This window comes from Candoia aspera, chromosome 1, assembly GCF_035149785.1.
Source record: "Candoia aspera isolate rCanAsp1 chromosome 1, rCanAsp1.hap2, whole genome shotgun sequence".
In the NCBI taxonomy this organism is placed as follows: Eukaryota; Metazoa; Chordata; class Lepidosauria; order Squamata; family Boidae; genus Candoia; species Candoia aspera.
The window spans coordinates 338360257-338377243 of record NC_086153.1 but is presented as its reverse complement, the minus strand read 5'-3'; the positions used below and the strand labels follow the sequence as shown (position 1 = coordinate 338377243).

General features: G+C 44.8%; 1 protein-coding gene across 3 annotated transcripts in view; it reads right to left on the bottom strand.

Moving 5' to 3' along the window:
* The window catches only part of CELF5 (CUGBP Elav-like family member 5), a 71702-nt gene that overhangs the window by 38272 nt on the left and 16443 nt on the right, over positions 1-16987 (bottom strand). For all 3 annotated transcript variants that reach the window (XM_063290900.1, XM_063290901.1, XM_063290902.1), the window contains exon 2: positions 15971-16053. In XM_063290900.1, coding sequence (XP_063146970.1) covers positions 15971-16053 — 83 coding nt within the window. The remainder of the gene's footprint in view (positions 1-15970; positions 16054-16987) is intronic.

Genomic DNA, 16987 nt, shown 5'->3' with positions numbered 1-16987 from the left:
GGCACCCGCCCTTTGGAATAAGCTAGCCCCGGAGCTAAGACTGGCCCCCACTCTCCTGGCCTTCAGGAAGGGGGTTAAAACCTGGTTATGCCACCTGGCTTGGGGTGGGAGGGGCAGTAGCCAAACATGGAGGTGGCTGGCACCGTGATGGTGCCAACAGTAAGATCTTGATTTGCCATCTTGTATTGATAGTTGATATTTGTATTTTTATATGTATATTATACGTATATATTTTTATGTTTATTACATTGTATGTTGAATGATACGTTATTCTTATTATTGTAAACCGCCCAGAGTCATCGTATACGAGTTGGGTGGTTGAGAAATCCAATCAATCAATCAATCAATCAATCAATTTGCTAGTTGGAACCAGGGTTGTGATACCGGAGCTGTTCGCTCTCCAAATTCAAAAGGGGACTTGCAACCTGGAGGGGGTCATTCATTTACCATTTCTCTGCACCTCCTAAAACCAAACGCATCTTATCCTGGGATGGGCAGGATCCCCCCCACCCCAGAAACGCACATCGGGTTTAAAAAGTTGCTGCCAGATACCACGTGAACAACCTTTGTGTGCTTTATAGCATCCGAGAGTCCTTATTTTATTTATGTATTTGTTTATTTATCGAATTTCTGTCACCGCCCACCTCTCCCGAAATCCTTAGCAGGATTACAGCAAGATGTAAATACAGTTAGAACCCAGGAATATCTACTGCAGTGTTTCTCAGCCAGCTGGCTGGGGGAATTCTGGGAGTTGAGGCCCACCCAGCTTAAACTTGCAGAGGCTGAGAAACACTGATCTACTGCTTGGCTCAGTAACTGTAAAATAATTTTACGCAATAATTTTGAAGCAAGTTATTTGAAAAGTTCTCTTCAGCTCTGTCAGCCTCTCTGGGCTAAAATTAACTGCTGGCTGTTTTTGCATATCTATCTTCAAGAGGTATTAAGCTAGATTAGAAGCAGGGACTTTGCTGTGATTGCACCCCTGGCCCCTCAAAATTCCCACCATGTGCCAGCCTGGCCTCCTCTATCTCCAAAACAGGCCTTAAAATTTTACTTCTTCCAAAATTCTTTGGAAAAGTATTTATAGCTGGCATTTAGCAGCTGTCAGCTTTAATTGCTGCTACTAGTTAGTTTTTTTCTTTTATTTTTCAGCAACATATGTTTTACTTTGCTGCTATAATATTTTTAGATGTCCTTGTGTATTTTAGATTATGGTTTTAACGTTTTAATAGTTTGTAATGTACATTGCCATAAATATTTTTCATTATGTTCTAAGGAATTTTCCATGTGGGACAGTTTGGGACAGATACTTATTCTTCTGAAGTGGGCTGGACGACTCACTGTCCTGCTGCAAAGAAATCAGAGTTGGGTGACATTGTGAGCAACCAAGTAAAGGGGCAGGATTTTTTTTTAAATGCTTCTGTATTTGCTTGCATTAAATGCTTTGTGGGGGGAAGGAGGAGAAGGAAGGAAAAAATTGGATAAATATTGGACAGAGTGACCCTTGTGATCAGACCACCATCAGTCTCAACAGTCACCTGACATGGGTCAGTCATAACAGTCACCCCCCCACCATTGGTCACCCCAGCCACCCAACCATCAAACACAACGGTCATCCCACCCCCATTGGACATGCTAGTCAACCACAGGAGGGCACAGATAATTGTAAAGGAGGAAAATGGGGGGACATACTAACTTAGTGTTTCTCAACCATGGCAACTTTAAGATGGGTGGACTTCAACTCCCAGAATCCCCCAGCCAGCATGCTTTAAGATGGGTGGACTTCAACTCCCAGAATTCCCCAGCCAGCATGCTTTAAGATGGGTGGACTTCAACTCCCAGAATTCCCCAGCCAGCATTTTGGGAGTTGAAGTCCACCCATCTTAAAAGTTGCCAAGGCTGAGAAACACTGTACTATTTAAATGTCTTGGCATCCATGACGAAAATTACAGTGAAAAACTGCAAAAAAAAAAAATCTACTTAGGCCTACAGATATATTTTTTCCAGCATCAGAAAGATAGGTTTTTTCAATCGCAATATTTTTCCAACACATCTTTCTTTTCAAGAACACATGCTAGCAATAATATAGAATCAACAATGTGCTTTTCACATTTCACCAAATTTCACCATAGCAACGTACGACGTGGGATCTACAGTGATCGTAGATTTGAAGGGGCTGGACCGAAGCCACGTGCTGGAATCAGGAAATAAATAATGTAAATCTAGCTTGGAGACAGACGAGGGAAAGAAAGAAGCAGACAATTTACAAGGTCACAAGACACGGAAGTTTGAATGACTACTGTTGTGCAAAGTCCAAAAAAAAAAAAAAACTTGGACGCTCAAAAAGCTGGACGATATGTGATATTAAGGCTGTGCCTGCTGGATGGAGGACATGAAGACAAAAGGGACATCATCTTTTGCTGGACATCTGGTAACCCTAGTCCTGGGAACAGTTTTTATTCGAAGTATTTTATACCGTTTTTGCTCTGTTCCTCAAAGCAGAGCATTCGCAGGTAGTCCTTGCTTAACAACCATTCGTTTAGTGATGGTTCGGACTTATGATGGTGCTGAAGAAACCAACTTGCAACCAGTCCTTGCACTTATGACCATCACAGCGTCCCCATGGTCATATGATCACAATTTGGGCGCTTGGCAACTGGTTCACATTTACAACTGTTGCAGCATCCTGCGGTCACATGATCACCATTTTTGACCTTCCCAGCCAGCTTCCAGTAAGCCAAATCAATGGGGAAACCACATGATTCACTTAATGACCACATGATTCACTTAATGATGGCCACAAAAGGTCATAAAATTGGGTCGGATTCACTTAATGACCGCTTCGCTTAGCAACCAAAATTCTGGTCACAATTGTGGTAGTTAAGCTACCTGTACTCCCTCCCGATGTAATGCTTTATTTTATATATTTTATTTTTATGTAATCGATTTATATAGCTTTGCCACCAAGGGATCTGGAAGGGAGAATAATGTCCTCAAATCTGTCCTTGCATTGAAGGCATCACTGAACTAACGTCACATGTTCTGCTGTGAATTAATTTCCCCCTTCCGTGTAAATCACTCCAACTCTACTATGGGAGAGAATACAATTTTTTGCTGTTGGCAGGGAACTCCTTCAAAATCTCCTAAATATTGGCAAAATAGTGCTCAGTCATGATTGCTGTAGGGAATCCCTGGGTATAATGAAGTTCTGATAGAAGGTTTCCCCATCAGAAGACCATTATCTCTCCCGTCTTACTGTTCTAATTTTATTGCAGTGATTGTTTGGTGTTTGATGTTTTAGAGAGGGAGAATTCTGGTCTGTAAACAAAATATGACCAATTTCTAGGAAGCACATAACAGACAGATGCAGGGCAAGGGTAAAAATCAAAATTCAAGCAGAGGACTGGAGTAGAAGCCCCCATATGGACTTTTTGCATGAAACAAACCAAAAAAACACACACTTGTGGTTTTGGTGATTAGAAAGACAATTAAATAATAGAAAAAAGTGAGCTTTATTTTGCAACCATACAATAAGAGACAACTTGGTAATCATACCAGCATTTCTTGCAAAGCAAACTGGAAGCTGCTGCTTTCTATTTCTTTTTATCTTTTCTTTCTGCAGATCTAAGGCCTGAATGTTTTTAAATTTTATTCATTAATGTATATCTCACCTTTCGTTCTTGCGTTTAAGGCAGCGTACGCAGTATTTCCTCACCAAAAAATCCTCCACAATTTTTCCCACCAGAAAGAACCCTATTTTCTTTATTTATCAAATCTGTATGCTGCCTGACTCCCCACATGGTTCTTCCATCAATCTTGGGGGTCCCCTGGCGAACCTGCAAAGTGGTTGTATGAGGCTAAACGACGGCTGTTCTCCCACTATCTTGGGGTTCTTTTATGTTTTTATTCTTTTACGTTTTTACGTTTTATTTTTGTTGTTGTTTATGTTTGATTTTTTTTTTTAGGTGGTGATACGGTTTTAATTGGTATTCTGCTTGCAAGCCGCCTGGAGTCGCTTTTCGTGAGATGGTCAGCTATATAGATTTGCTAAATAAATAAATGAACATTAAAAAAAAAACAACTGTATGAGGTAGGTTGGATTGAGAGAGACTAACTGCCCCAAGTCACCCAGTAAATTTGTTTGTTCATTCATTCATTCATTCATTCATTCATTCATTCATTCATTCATTCATTCATTCATTCATTCAATTTATATAGCCGCCCCTCTTAGACCAGTGACTCCAGGAGGCTAATTTCCATGACTGCTGGTAGAATTGGACCTGGATCTTTGTCATTCTAGCACAACTCCTTAGCCACTATACTATGCTGGTTTTACAAGACCTCTGCCATCCCTTCCAAGATTTACAATCCAGATACAGGGCTGCAATGGGGGGTGGGGGGCAACCGGGGCATGTGCCCCGGGCGCCGTGCTGGTGGGGTGCCAAAATTGGCGCGGAATCCATGTTTGCCCCGGGTGACACAGACCCTAGTTGCGGCCCTGTCCAGATACATCTGCTGTAGACTGAATTCACTCAATCCCTTAACTTATTTCCTGAATCCACCACTTGCTGGCTTTGCAAAATATGTAAATCACAGCCAACCACAAAACATTAACCTGGATTGGATTACCATACTGTATGAATGCCACTGCTGGATTTGCAACAGATTTAAGCCTGTTGGGGGACTGCAGTCGATAGCTGAGATACATCTTCTCTTGCAGGACAAACTGGCATGTGTGCATGCGTGACGCTGCTCCAGGATAGCCCTGCCATTGTGTACGAAGCAGGGAGCATGCTCACACACAGGATGCTACAAAATGTAGACCCCCTTCCATGCGCTATCTTGGGTAGATTGCAATGCTGTAACAACCACCTGTGTTCTACTATGGCAAATTCCAGTCACGATCTGGTATTTGCTCCCTCGTTACATAAATTGGACCTTGACAATACAGGCAGACACACTATAAAAAAACAGCCACCGTCTCTGTGCTGCCTTAAGGCTCACGCCAACACTACAGCAAAATGCATGTTTGCTTTGCATCTGCAAAATGCATGCATCTCCTCCCTGCCTTCTGTTTTTTTTAATATGAGATTAAGTTTATTAAGGTGATACCTCATGGACAATATTAGGAAAAAAATCTGCTGTCCCTGTGCTGCTTTAACACCAGGTAAGAACTGTAACAATACCCCAGATATACAACATACAGTGTATACAACATACAACATAAAATGCTGCTTGCTCTGTCTGTCTGTCTGTCTGTCTGTCTGTCTACCATCCATCCATCCATCCATCCATCCATCCATCTATCATCTATCATCTATCTATCTATCCACCTACCTACCCAGCTTCCTACCTTATCCATCCATCCATCCATCCATCCATCCATTTTATCTCTCTGACTGCCTATGTACAGTATTGATCCATTTTGATGTATCCATCTCTCTCCCCATTATCTCTATCTGTCTGTCCATCTATCTACCCATCCATCTGTCCATCCATCCATTAAATGTATAGACCAACTCAATCCATATGAGTCTGGGCAGCTTACAGTATGCAACAATAAAACCTTAAAAAAGACAGAATATATAAGCCAAAAGAACGTGCAGAGCAGTGTTTCTTCAAGTGTGATCCTAGGACCCCAGGGGTCCCGCAATCCCTCTCAGGGGTCCTCAAACTCAAAATTATTTGCCAGCCTATGTTGAAGAATAATACCACATTAAAATCCCATCAAACAATCGTGAGAAGCGGTAGCGGCAGCAAATGCGTCAATTTTAATTTTTAATATGGTAAATACTGTATTGATAAATACAATCCATACAAAGAAAAGCTCTCCATAATTTTTAAAACTGGGAAGGGATCCTGAGACAAAAAAATTGAAGAAACACTGACCTAGAGGAAAATACTCAGCTGAACAACTTAAACATCTCACGAAGAATCTTAACACTCCTTCTAACCCAGATGGAGCCATCACAGTGGTGTCTGTCTTGATCGCACCATCGCAACCCCCATTTTGACTTTTTTGACCACACCCTGCAGACACCCCTTGGAGGCAGGTTTTGAGGGCTCACTTAAACAGGGCCAGGGGGTGGGTGGTACAAATCTTGGGTGGAGTAGTGTTCCAGAGGGCAGGTGCCACGAATGGAGGAGGCCCCGTGTACAGGTAATCCTCACTTAACAACCATTTGTTTAGAGATGGTTCGGACTTACAACAGTGCTGGAAAAACCAACTTACAAACGGTCCTCTCACTTACAACCATTGCAGCGTCCCGGCAGTCCGGTGATCACAATTTGGGTGCTTGGCAACCAGTTCGCATTTATGACCATTGCAGCATCCCACGGTCATGTGATCGCCATTTTCAACCTTCCCGGCCGGCTTCTGGCAAGCAAAATCAATGGGGAATCATGTGTGATTTGCTTAATGACTGCCGCAAAAAAGGTGGTAAAATTGGTCAGATTTGCTTAATGACCGCTTTGCTTGGCAACCAACATTCTGGTCCCAATTGTGGTCGTTAAGTGCGGACTACCTGTATGCACCTACTTATTACGCAAGTCCTTATGGGTGCACAGACCCCGCTGCTTAAAAAAAAGAAGGTGCTGTCCACAAACTGCCTTCAGACCCACACCAGGGCTAGTACATCATGGAGCCAATCTTTCTGCTACCATTGCACTTACTCCCTTCTCTGGGTGCTGCAACACTGCCTTCCATTCTCCAGCAAGCAATGCGCAGTGCATAAGCCAAGGAAACGCCCCATCCTTTGGGGTCCAAAGCACCATCAGTAATGTGTACAAGAGGGAGCCCTCTTGTTCTGTGCTTTTGCACTCAAACTGAGTGTGTAAAGTTGGCCGACGTGGGGCATTGCACACCGTCACGCTCTGCACCAGCCCGTTCCCATAGATTCAGCACCTCGTTCAGCATTTAGCAGACGCAAATGGAGACAAAGCTTTCAGGAAGCGAAGCAAAGTGGAGGATAAAAATTGGGCCAGCTGAAATATATACCCACAGGCAACCCAGACCTTCACACACACGCACACACACACACACACCCTCGTGGATTCGCAGAGTGCCCGAAGAAAACCGACGCGCTGTCACTCAGGCCAGGAGTTGCCATGAGAACTGTAGTGTGAATCAAGGGCTGTGCAAGGCCAAGTGGAGAATGCCAGCACCTGCCCCTCCTTCGACAAGAGAGAACATTCAATTAGCCGAGCCCCACTTGCCACCCCCAAATTACGGTAATTAAGCCAGAAAGAAGATGGTTGCGAGCTGGCTTCCTTGCTCAGTGGGGATCTGGGGAACCTGGTGGCTAACATCTGAAGAGCTGTTTTGGGGGGGCAAGGCAGTTTCTTGTGGGACGTTATAATTTGGGGGTCTCTTTTGAGCCAAGCTTGGCTCCCAGGGGCTTCAAGGAGTCGTCCACAATGGTTTTTTGCCTGCAAAAATAGCTCAGCTGCTTTCTTTAGGGATGCTTACTGCCATACCCCAGTCCAGCCTATAGGTCTGGGCTCTCCTGGTGGCCTCCTATCTACATACTAACCTGTCCTGACACTGCTCAGCTTTTGGAGATCAGCAGAGGCCGATTAGGACCTGCCTCCTGATGGTTTTACTGGAGTTAAATCTCCCCCAAGTCAAGCTTGTGACTGCGTGGAGAGATACAGAGGATGTTTTGAAAGAGGCTGGCTGATGTCTTCCCCTCACACTTTTTCCATTTTCTGGTCTTACCCCTAGCCCTGATAGGCCAGTCCATTTCAAATTCCTTAAGGACTGTCACAAAGAGGACAATATATTTATTTTTACTGCCCTAGGAGGCAGGCTCAGAGTGACTATGAGTCACAAGGATGGCAGATTTTGGTTTAACGTTGGAAGAACAATTTTCAGTAGTTAGAACAATTTGATAGAACCAGTTACCTAGAGGGGGGCTAGGGTTTTTTTTTGTAGTGGGGGGCCTCTAGACAGTAACATACCTAGCTCAAGTTGGGAGTTGGAAAGATGATCTCAAGGTACCCTCCGCTTGATGGTCCTTTGAGTGTCAGTCTGGAAGATCTCCGAGTTCTAATTACTCAGACATGATGCTCACTAGGCGTCTTTTCATGGTAGTATTTGCTAACACTCTAGGCCAAGCTGAAATGCCTTAAATAAGTGTCTCTCAACCTTGGCAACTTGAAGAGGTGTGGACTTCAACTCCCAGAATTCCCCAGCCAGCTTTGAGAAATGCTGCCTTAAACTTAACTGTTTTCTTAACGTGTTGCATGAATCAAGCCAGCATGTTAAACCATAAGGTGGTTCATTGGTTTGGGCGTTGTGCAACACAACAACCCAGCTTCATGGTTTGCCACGATGAGTGAACCTGGCCAATCTCTTTCAGCTAAACCAGTGTTTTTCAACTCAGCGACTTTAAGATGTGTGGACTTCAACTCCCAGAATTCTCCAGCCAGCATTTTCCCAGAATTCCCCAGCCAGCATTGAAGTCCACACATCTTAAAGTTGCTGAGGTTGAGAAACACTGAGTTAAACAACCTCACAGGGCTGTCGTAAAGTTAAAATGAGGACAAAGGGAGCAGGTGGTCTTGTGCACTTAGAAACACAAACTCTCAAATTTCACAAAAGGAGCCTCAGTGTCTGCATGCAAGGGAGTTTGAGGGAAGATGCACCCACACACAGATTCAGGGATTTTATTTTTGAAACCACAGAACGTGGATCTGACATTTTCCATTTCCCCTGTGCCCCCACAGGTGGCACCTCCGTGAGGTTGCGGTGATTTTTTTTCCCAACGGATACCGGAGGACAAAGCCGGAGATAAATTTTTTAGAAATGGTGGAGGTGAAAGGTTAATGGTCTTCCTCCTTGTCTGTTTCACCTTTGCCTTAACAAATAGCTGCGGATGGAGCTGAGCTTTAGAAGGAAAAAATAACTATTTGGTATTTCTGCAGGAGTTGGAAGGAGCTTCTTGCAAACCGTTGCAAGAAACAGCCAGCTGCTTTAGAACGGCCTTTCCCAGACCGGATCCTGGCCAGGTAATTTGGACTGCACCTCCCATCAGCTTTAGTGATTGCACTGTGGTGGACAACGATTGTGAATGCGGCAGATCAAACCAGGAAAGCTGCAGGGGAAGGGAAGGCCAAACCCTTTTGCTAGTTGTTGATGGTGATGATGATTAGTTAAATGAAATCTGAGTTCTGCTTTTGATCCACCTCCCGTACAGATTGAACGATTAGCAAAACTTGATCTTTGCACAAATAGGAAATCAGGAATATAATAATCCATGGCAGGAAGTCCTCAAGAACAGGCAACTCTGTAGCACAGGTAGCCCTCACTTAACAGCCACAATTGAGACCAGCAATTCCGTGGCTGAGCAACGCCGTTGCTAAGTGAAACATCATGTCACCATGCTGGATGTACAAAGTCACTCCCACCAAGGTCGTTAAGCAACTCACCTGCAGTCATTAAGCAAGACGTCACGTGACCGCAACTTGCGATGTTACTGCCAGCTTCTCTATTGTTCGAAGCTGGCTGCGGAGTGTGCAAATGGCGATCACGTGACCGCAGGATGCTGTGACCATCATAAATGCACACTGGTTGTGAAGCACCCGAATCACAATCATGTGACCACAGGGATGCTGGGATGGTCATAAGTGCAAGAACCAGTTGTAAAGTTACTTTTTCAGCACTGTTGTAATTTCAAACAGTCGCTAAACAGGACAGTCATTAACTGAGGACTTCCTGTAATTCCCCAGATGTTGCCAAACTACAAATCCTATGCTCCTTAAGGAACTGGAAGGTATGTTACTTTGAAGGTACGCAGCAAAAAATGGAAGCAACTAGTGACAGATGCGATGACATCATATACACCATGATATCATTGCATGAATAACGCATAGTGTTGCATAATTCATGCCATTTGTGTGATGATGTCATGGTGCATGGGATGTCACTTGGCCCCCTTCCTCTCCCCAAGGACACCCATGGCTACATTCAGTGTGGTGCCACGTTTCTCCCTTGGACTAATAATAATGATTCATTAAACTTGCATGCCGCCCGACTCCCCATGAGTGGCTCACAACAATCAAACAAAGAAATCACAATAAACCAATAAAAGAAGGCAAGTGCAACGAAGTGAGGGGACTCACCATCCCACACTGAAGGCCAGGGTGAAGAGCCGGGTTTTCACAGTCTTCCGAACAACAGCGGAGTGGGGGCCATCTGGGTCTTGGGGGGAACATTGTCCCAGAGGGCAGGCGCTGCTACAGAGAAGGTGCGTGTAATGCTATGTGGGAAAGACCTTGGGAGACGGGGCAAAGAGATGCTGCCTAGGGAACGGTCAGAAAAGAGAGGGCCTAGCCTGCAGCTGCATAATGGATGGGGCAAAAGTCTCAGAAGGGGCCCTCCCTAGTTTCTTGGGTGTAAAAGAGACGACGGGAGATTGGTACTTTCAGACTTGCAAGATTCTGACTATGTAGCCTTACAGTAAAGTAGAAGTAGCTTATCTGGTCGTGTTTCCTGTCTGGTTTACCCCGCGAGGCCAACAGTACACTTTTGAAGTCCCAATAAATGACATTGTTTAATCAAAGGAACCTGGCACGCGCCAACCCTGCAGGATCGAATCGGCTGGGCAGATGTTATGGGAGACAGCTGGTCCCTCAAGCAACCAGGCCCTCTGCCGTGGAGAGCTCTACAGCACAGACAGACGGACAGAAACTTTATTTCGGTCCTTGGCCAGTTAAAATACATTTAGTGAAACAAATAAAGCAAAGTTAACCCCTGGCACCAATAACTGTCGGCAACCATTTGTGGGTGTGGCTTGCACATGATGTAGCAGAATTTTGCTCCTTTTAGAGAGAGAGGTTTATCCTGGTTGTCTAACCAGCAATGCAAATAAAAAGTATCAGAGTGCCCCGGAAATTTAAATAAAAGAGGGGTAATCAGCTGATGGCACACGTCGCTGTAGAACGGACAATACGAAAGAACGTGAGCCCGGGTTTCTTTGGCACCCGAGTCAAAGGGGCAATATCAGGTTTCATGAGGGGTGAGCTTTACAGGTAGCAACCAGCAAACTGACTCGCACCCAGAAGCAAACTGGCAACCAGTGCAGCCCGCAAAGCAGAGGTGTTCCATGGGCATAGCAAGGCATGCCCATCACTGCCTGCACTGCCTCATTCTGGACCAGTTGAAGCTTCCAGGTGGTCTTCAAGGGCAGCCCCATGTAAAGCACATTGCGGTAGTCAAACCATGAGGTGACCAGGACATGAGTGACTGTCCGAAGGGCCCCCCAATCTAGGAAAGGGCGCAACTGGCGGACCAGATGAAGCTGTGCAAAGGCCTTCCTGGCCACAGCTGCCACCTGCTCTTCAATCAGGAGCTACAAGCCCAGGAAGACCTCCAAATTGTGCACCATCCTTGAAAGGGGAAACGCAACCCCATCCAATGCCAAAGATAGAATACAGGTAGTCCGCACTTAACAACCACAATTGAGACCGGAATTTCAGTTGCTGAGCAAAGTAGTCATTATGCAAATCTGACCCGATTTTATGACCTTTTTTGCAGCACTCGTTAAGCGAATCACCACAGGCATTAAGTGAACCACAGGGTTATTAAGCAAATCATGTGGTTCCCCACTGATTTTGCTTGCCAGAAGCCAGCCAGGAAGGTTGGAAATGGCAATCATGTGATCACGGGATGTTGCGACGGTCATAAATGCGAACCAGTTGCCAAGCACCCAAATCATGATCATATGGCCCTGGGGACACAGCAGCAGTCGTAAGTGTGAGAACGGGTCATAAGTTGCTTTTTTCAACACCATTGTAAGTCCAAACCATCACTAAACGAATGGTTGTTAAGTGAGGATTACCTGTATCCTCAGATCTGGGTGGCCCAAACACCCACAGCCACTACTCAGAAACTCAGTTGGAAACAATCCTGCCCATGTGCATAAGACTTCCTTTTGGACAGAAAACTGTCAGGAACAACCATCTGGGAGCTCTGATCAACAGTCTTTATTTGGAGGAAGATAAAGGTTGTCATATAGGGACGTGGTGGCGCTGCGGGTTAAACCGCTGAGCTGCTGAGCTTGCTGATCGGAAGATTGGTGGTTCGAATCCACGTGGCGGGGTGAGCGCCCGTTGCTAGTCCCAGCTCCTGCCAACCTAGCAGTTCGAAAACATGCAAATGTGAGTAGATTAATAGGTACCGCTTCAGCGGCCAGGTAACGGCATTCTGTTTAGTCATACCAGCCACATGACCACAGAGGAAGTGTCTATGGACAAACGTCAGCTCTTCGGCTTTGAAACGGAGATGAGCACCGCCCCCTAGAGTCAGACACGGCTGGACTTAATGTCAAGGGAAACCTTTACCTTTACCTAAAGGTTGTCATACAAGAATTCCAGCAAGTGTCTGCTTTCAAATGGGAAACCTATATATACACAGGCAAGGCCAAGTGGCCAAACTCTTGGTAGCCCCTGATTTTCCAATTTTTTAGGAGGAAGGAGAGTTGTCTGTTTTGTGAAAGAGAGGAGCTGATTCAATTTGTTGATGGTTTTGATAAGTCCTACTCCATTCAACTGGATGAGAAGCGATTCTTGCAACATTTTTCTTCCACACTTCCACTGAAAGTTGGGGCGTGCACACGCGCATGCACCATTTTCACACTGCAGGAAAGTTTCCCCCATCCTGGTGGAGATCCATCCTGGCCTGTCCTCTGCACAGCTTTGACAGTAAAGAGACAACCTGGTTCCCAGATCCCAAATATGTTTCTTTACTGACTATTTCCATTAACAGCCTGTTTTTCTACCAACCAGGGCTCTCATCTCCGCTAACAATCCAAAACAAAGCAAAATGAAAATAGCTTAAAACCATCCACGTGCAAAAAGACAAGAAGCTAAGATCATGGCTGGGAAGGAATTCTGCTTGAAAGCGGTCCTGTTGACTTGGCTTGATTTATCTGCTTTGCTGTAAACCAGCTAAAAGAGGGGTGTGAGGAGGCTGCACTCCAAAAAGTAGGTGGGTCAAAACAAAAAATTGGGTGGGGCTAGGTTAAAACCAAAATGGCATTAATAAAATTGAAACTGATTTATGATGAAAGTGATGGGAGTCTAACCCACAGCCTTAGGATCTCCTACTGATCCCCCATCCATCCAGTTTGGTTTTATGAGCTCAACTAGTTGCTGTCACCTGCTGAGACTTTATTCATTATTCATAATAAATATTGCAATTTGGGGGAAAAGAATTGGAGCAGTTCTTGGAAACATACTAATCGTTTGAGGGGAGGTATATGCATTCCTAAAATAAAGTTTGCTAAGTTCTTAATTTCCATTGATTCAGTATGCTTTTTACAACATTCTGCTGGTCTTGAATACAGCCTCTGCTCTGCAGTATTTATAAAGGAGTGGGAGGAGAGGGAAAGGAAGAATGAAGAAAGTGTGAAGGGTTTCTTTCTTGTTCCATCTGCTGAAAAAAAGTGATATTCTTTTCAATCTATGTGCTTGATAAAGAGGGCAAAAGAGGATACAAGACCAGCCTGACATTTATTTCTGGAAACATTATAGAGTAGATCCAGAACAGATCTATAAGTACTTGAAAACAAGAATTTGTTGAGAACTAGTCTTACCAAATTAACCTTATCTCATTTTTAAAATAAAATAACTTCCTAAGTAGATGGTGGGAATGCCATTGATGTAATATATCTTGTCTTCAACAAAGCAGCTGACAAAGGAGCCCAGGAGTTTTTGATTAGCAAGCTAGTTAAACAGAGCTGGACGATATCCCCAGCAAGCTTGAAAACCACATTTAAAGAATGCTCAACTATTCCTCATCCAGTTGAAGTGAGGTATCAACCAGGTTAGGGATAGATTGTAATGGAAAAAAACCTATCTATGTGGCCACTAAGAGACAGCACCAACTTTATGGTACATTAACAACCATCAACCAACCAACCAATCAAATAATCAATCAATCAAACAGAGTAACACAGAATTTGTGTCTGGTCCTTGAACTCTTTAACATTTTCATTAATGATGTGGATGAAGACATGGTGGGAACTGTGATCAAATTTGCAGAAAACAGTACAGGATTGTTAATACTAGAAAAGGCGGAAACAAAATTCAAAATTACCTCTCTAGGCTGGAGAAACTGCCTGAAAAGAACAGAATGAAATTGAACAGAGGTAAATGCAAAGGAAGGAGAAATCAGAGGCATGCTGTGCATTGGAGAGGCCTGGCTTAGTAACAGTGTGTGTAGAAAAGAATTTGGAATTATAGTTGATCACAAGCTGACTATGAGTCAGCGGCGTGACGGGGCTGCTAAAAATCAAATGCAGTTTTTGGCAGCATCAACAGGGGTTTAATTTCCAAATCACAGGGAGTAATAAGTCCACTCCATTCTGCATGGGTCAGACTCCAATTTGTGGCTCAAGTCTGTGCAGGCATTTAGAGCTGACCATGGGGAAGGGTTGAGAGAGCTACTAAGGAGGGACTTGGAGAAAAGATTACATCATCCAGGGGTTGAAGCACGTGTGAGAAAGAAACTCAAAATAACCCCGCCTTGATTTTCTTTTGTATAAGATGAAATGGAGAAAAAGTTGGGCAGGCTTTCAAGATTCTGTTATTCTTCTCAGCCCTTCGAGGCAGGCCAAGTCAGGAAAGAGACCTCACAAGGAGTATTGGAACTCTACTGATAGAGGTCAGTGTTTCTCAACCTTGGCAACTTTAAGGTGTGTGGACTTCAACTCCCAGAATTCCCCATGCTGGCTGGGGAATTCTGGGAGTTGAAGTCCAGAGAGTTGCTGAGGCTGAGCAACACTGAGCTATAGGAACAGCATCTTGAAAGCCTGACAGCATTTCCCCGTCCATCTCTCTTATGCCAAAGAGAGTCAAGGCCAGCCATCTTGAGTTTCTTTCTCACGCCTTCTTCCATTCCCAAGCTTAATCCATGTTTTGAACTGAAACCTTGAAAGAGCAGAGGTCACCATCCTCCAGCTTAGCAAAAGAGGTATTGCATTATGAGTATGATTTCTAAATCTGCCTTTATACCTCTAAATTATCAGCCACCAAAAGAGAACCACAAAGACACCAAAGGGAAGATTTGGGAAAGTCCAAGAAGATTTCTTTGACTGCGGGGCAGATGACAACAGGAGAAAATCTCACGGCAAAACAGTCCAAGAAAACCTGAGTATGCTTAGTGGGCCAGGGTGATAGAAGAGGATAAAGGTCTGACTAGCTGAAATGAGGAGAACCGGTCTGGTGTCATGGTGAAAGCACCAGGCTAGAAACCGGGAGGCCGTGAGTTCTAGTCCCACATCAGGGACAAAGCCAGCTGGGTGACCCTGGGCCAGTCCCTCTCTCTCAGCCCTGGGAAGGAGGCAATGGCAAATCACTTCTGAAAAACCAGCCAAGAAAACTGCAGGGACTTGTCCAGGCAGTCTCCGAGAATTGGACACGACTGAACAGATTAAAAAAAAAGAAAGCTGGAATGAAGTGTCTTCAGAAAGTGCATGGATGGTGGACTTGAAAAGCTTCAGAAAAGATGCATTTCAGGCCCTAACACCAACAGCCTACAAATGTTATTATGGAAGGAATGGCACAAGCTGCAATGGGATGTGGGAATGACCCTGGGAGACGGGAGGAAGAGCCGCAGACTAGAAAACTGTCATGTATTTTGGCCCACCAAAGGAGAGGGGGCGTGGGTAGCGTCTCAGAAGGGACCCTCCCGAGTTTTCCAGAGAGTAAAAGGAAAGGAGGGGAGAAATACTTTCAGTCTTGCAAGATTCTGTTAATGTAACCTTACAATAAAGGTAGAGCTAGGACTCCTGGTTGTGCTTCTTGTCTGGACTACCTCGCAGGGCTAACACAAGTGGAAAAGCAGAAAAGGAGCAAAAGCTTTCATCTGTTCTCCCAGCACACTTTGGCGCATGGTGCAAAACAGACCTTCCAATAGGAGAGCCTCCCCTCAGGCTGCGGGGCAAAGGTATCGGATGCCGACACTTACCCCTGGAAGCGTTTTCTGTTCGTGCAAGGCCGTCTGAGCTTTGATAGCAGAATCTCGGGCACAATAGGTAAGAAAAGCACAACCTGAAATGGAAGTAGAATGAACGTCAAGTGCATCATCTCGTCTCTAGGCGCAGAGAGCATTTTGCCTCAGCCATGACTCTAAGGCCCGTCCTCTCTTTTTAATCCCCCTCTGATTCCTGGAGACTGCCTGGACAAGTGCCTACAGTTTTCTTGGCAAGGTTTTTCAGAAGTGGTTTGCCGTTGCCTCCTTCCCAGGGCTGAGAGAGGGTGGCTGACAAAGTCATACACTGGCTTCGTGCCTAAGGTGGGACTAGAACTCACAGCCTCCCGGTTTCTAGCCTGATGCCTTCACCACTACACCAAATTGGGTGTTCTTGTTTTATATAACTAAGCCCTAAAAAAAACCCTGAAAAATCTCCAGGAGGATTAATTTTTGCTCACCCCGTCCATCCCTTCCAAGCCCTCTTCCCCAACCATTTCAGCCCCCCTCCCTCCATTAACCTGGCCTGGTAAAAATCTAGCAGATGTCTGTGCATGGTGAACCTTGGTTAATCCTGGTTAACTCTTATGCCTTCTTGAACCCAGCCTTGGTTTCTTGGTTTATGGCTCAGTGTCAAGAAAAAAAGTGAAGTCCTTGGTGCTCTCTGAGCTTGGTTGCTTGCTTGCAGACATTTCATTACCCAACCAGGTAACATCATCAATGCCAGATGATGTTCTCTAGTTCAATAGCCGTGAAAAATGGTGTATCTGTTGGGGGAAGGGGAATAAATTGGCAGATGGAATGCACTTTCTATACCAGTGTTACTCAACCTTGGCAACTTTAAGATGTGTGGACTTCATCTCCCAGCATAGCTGGCTGGGGAATTCTGGGAGATGAAGTCCACACATCTTAAAGTTGCCAAGGTTGAGAAACACTGCTCTGTACAAAGAGCATATCTGGCTGGCACTGATGATGTTTCCTAGTTGGGTAATGAAACTGCAAGCCAATGACCAA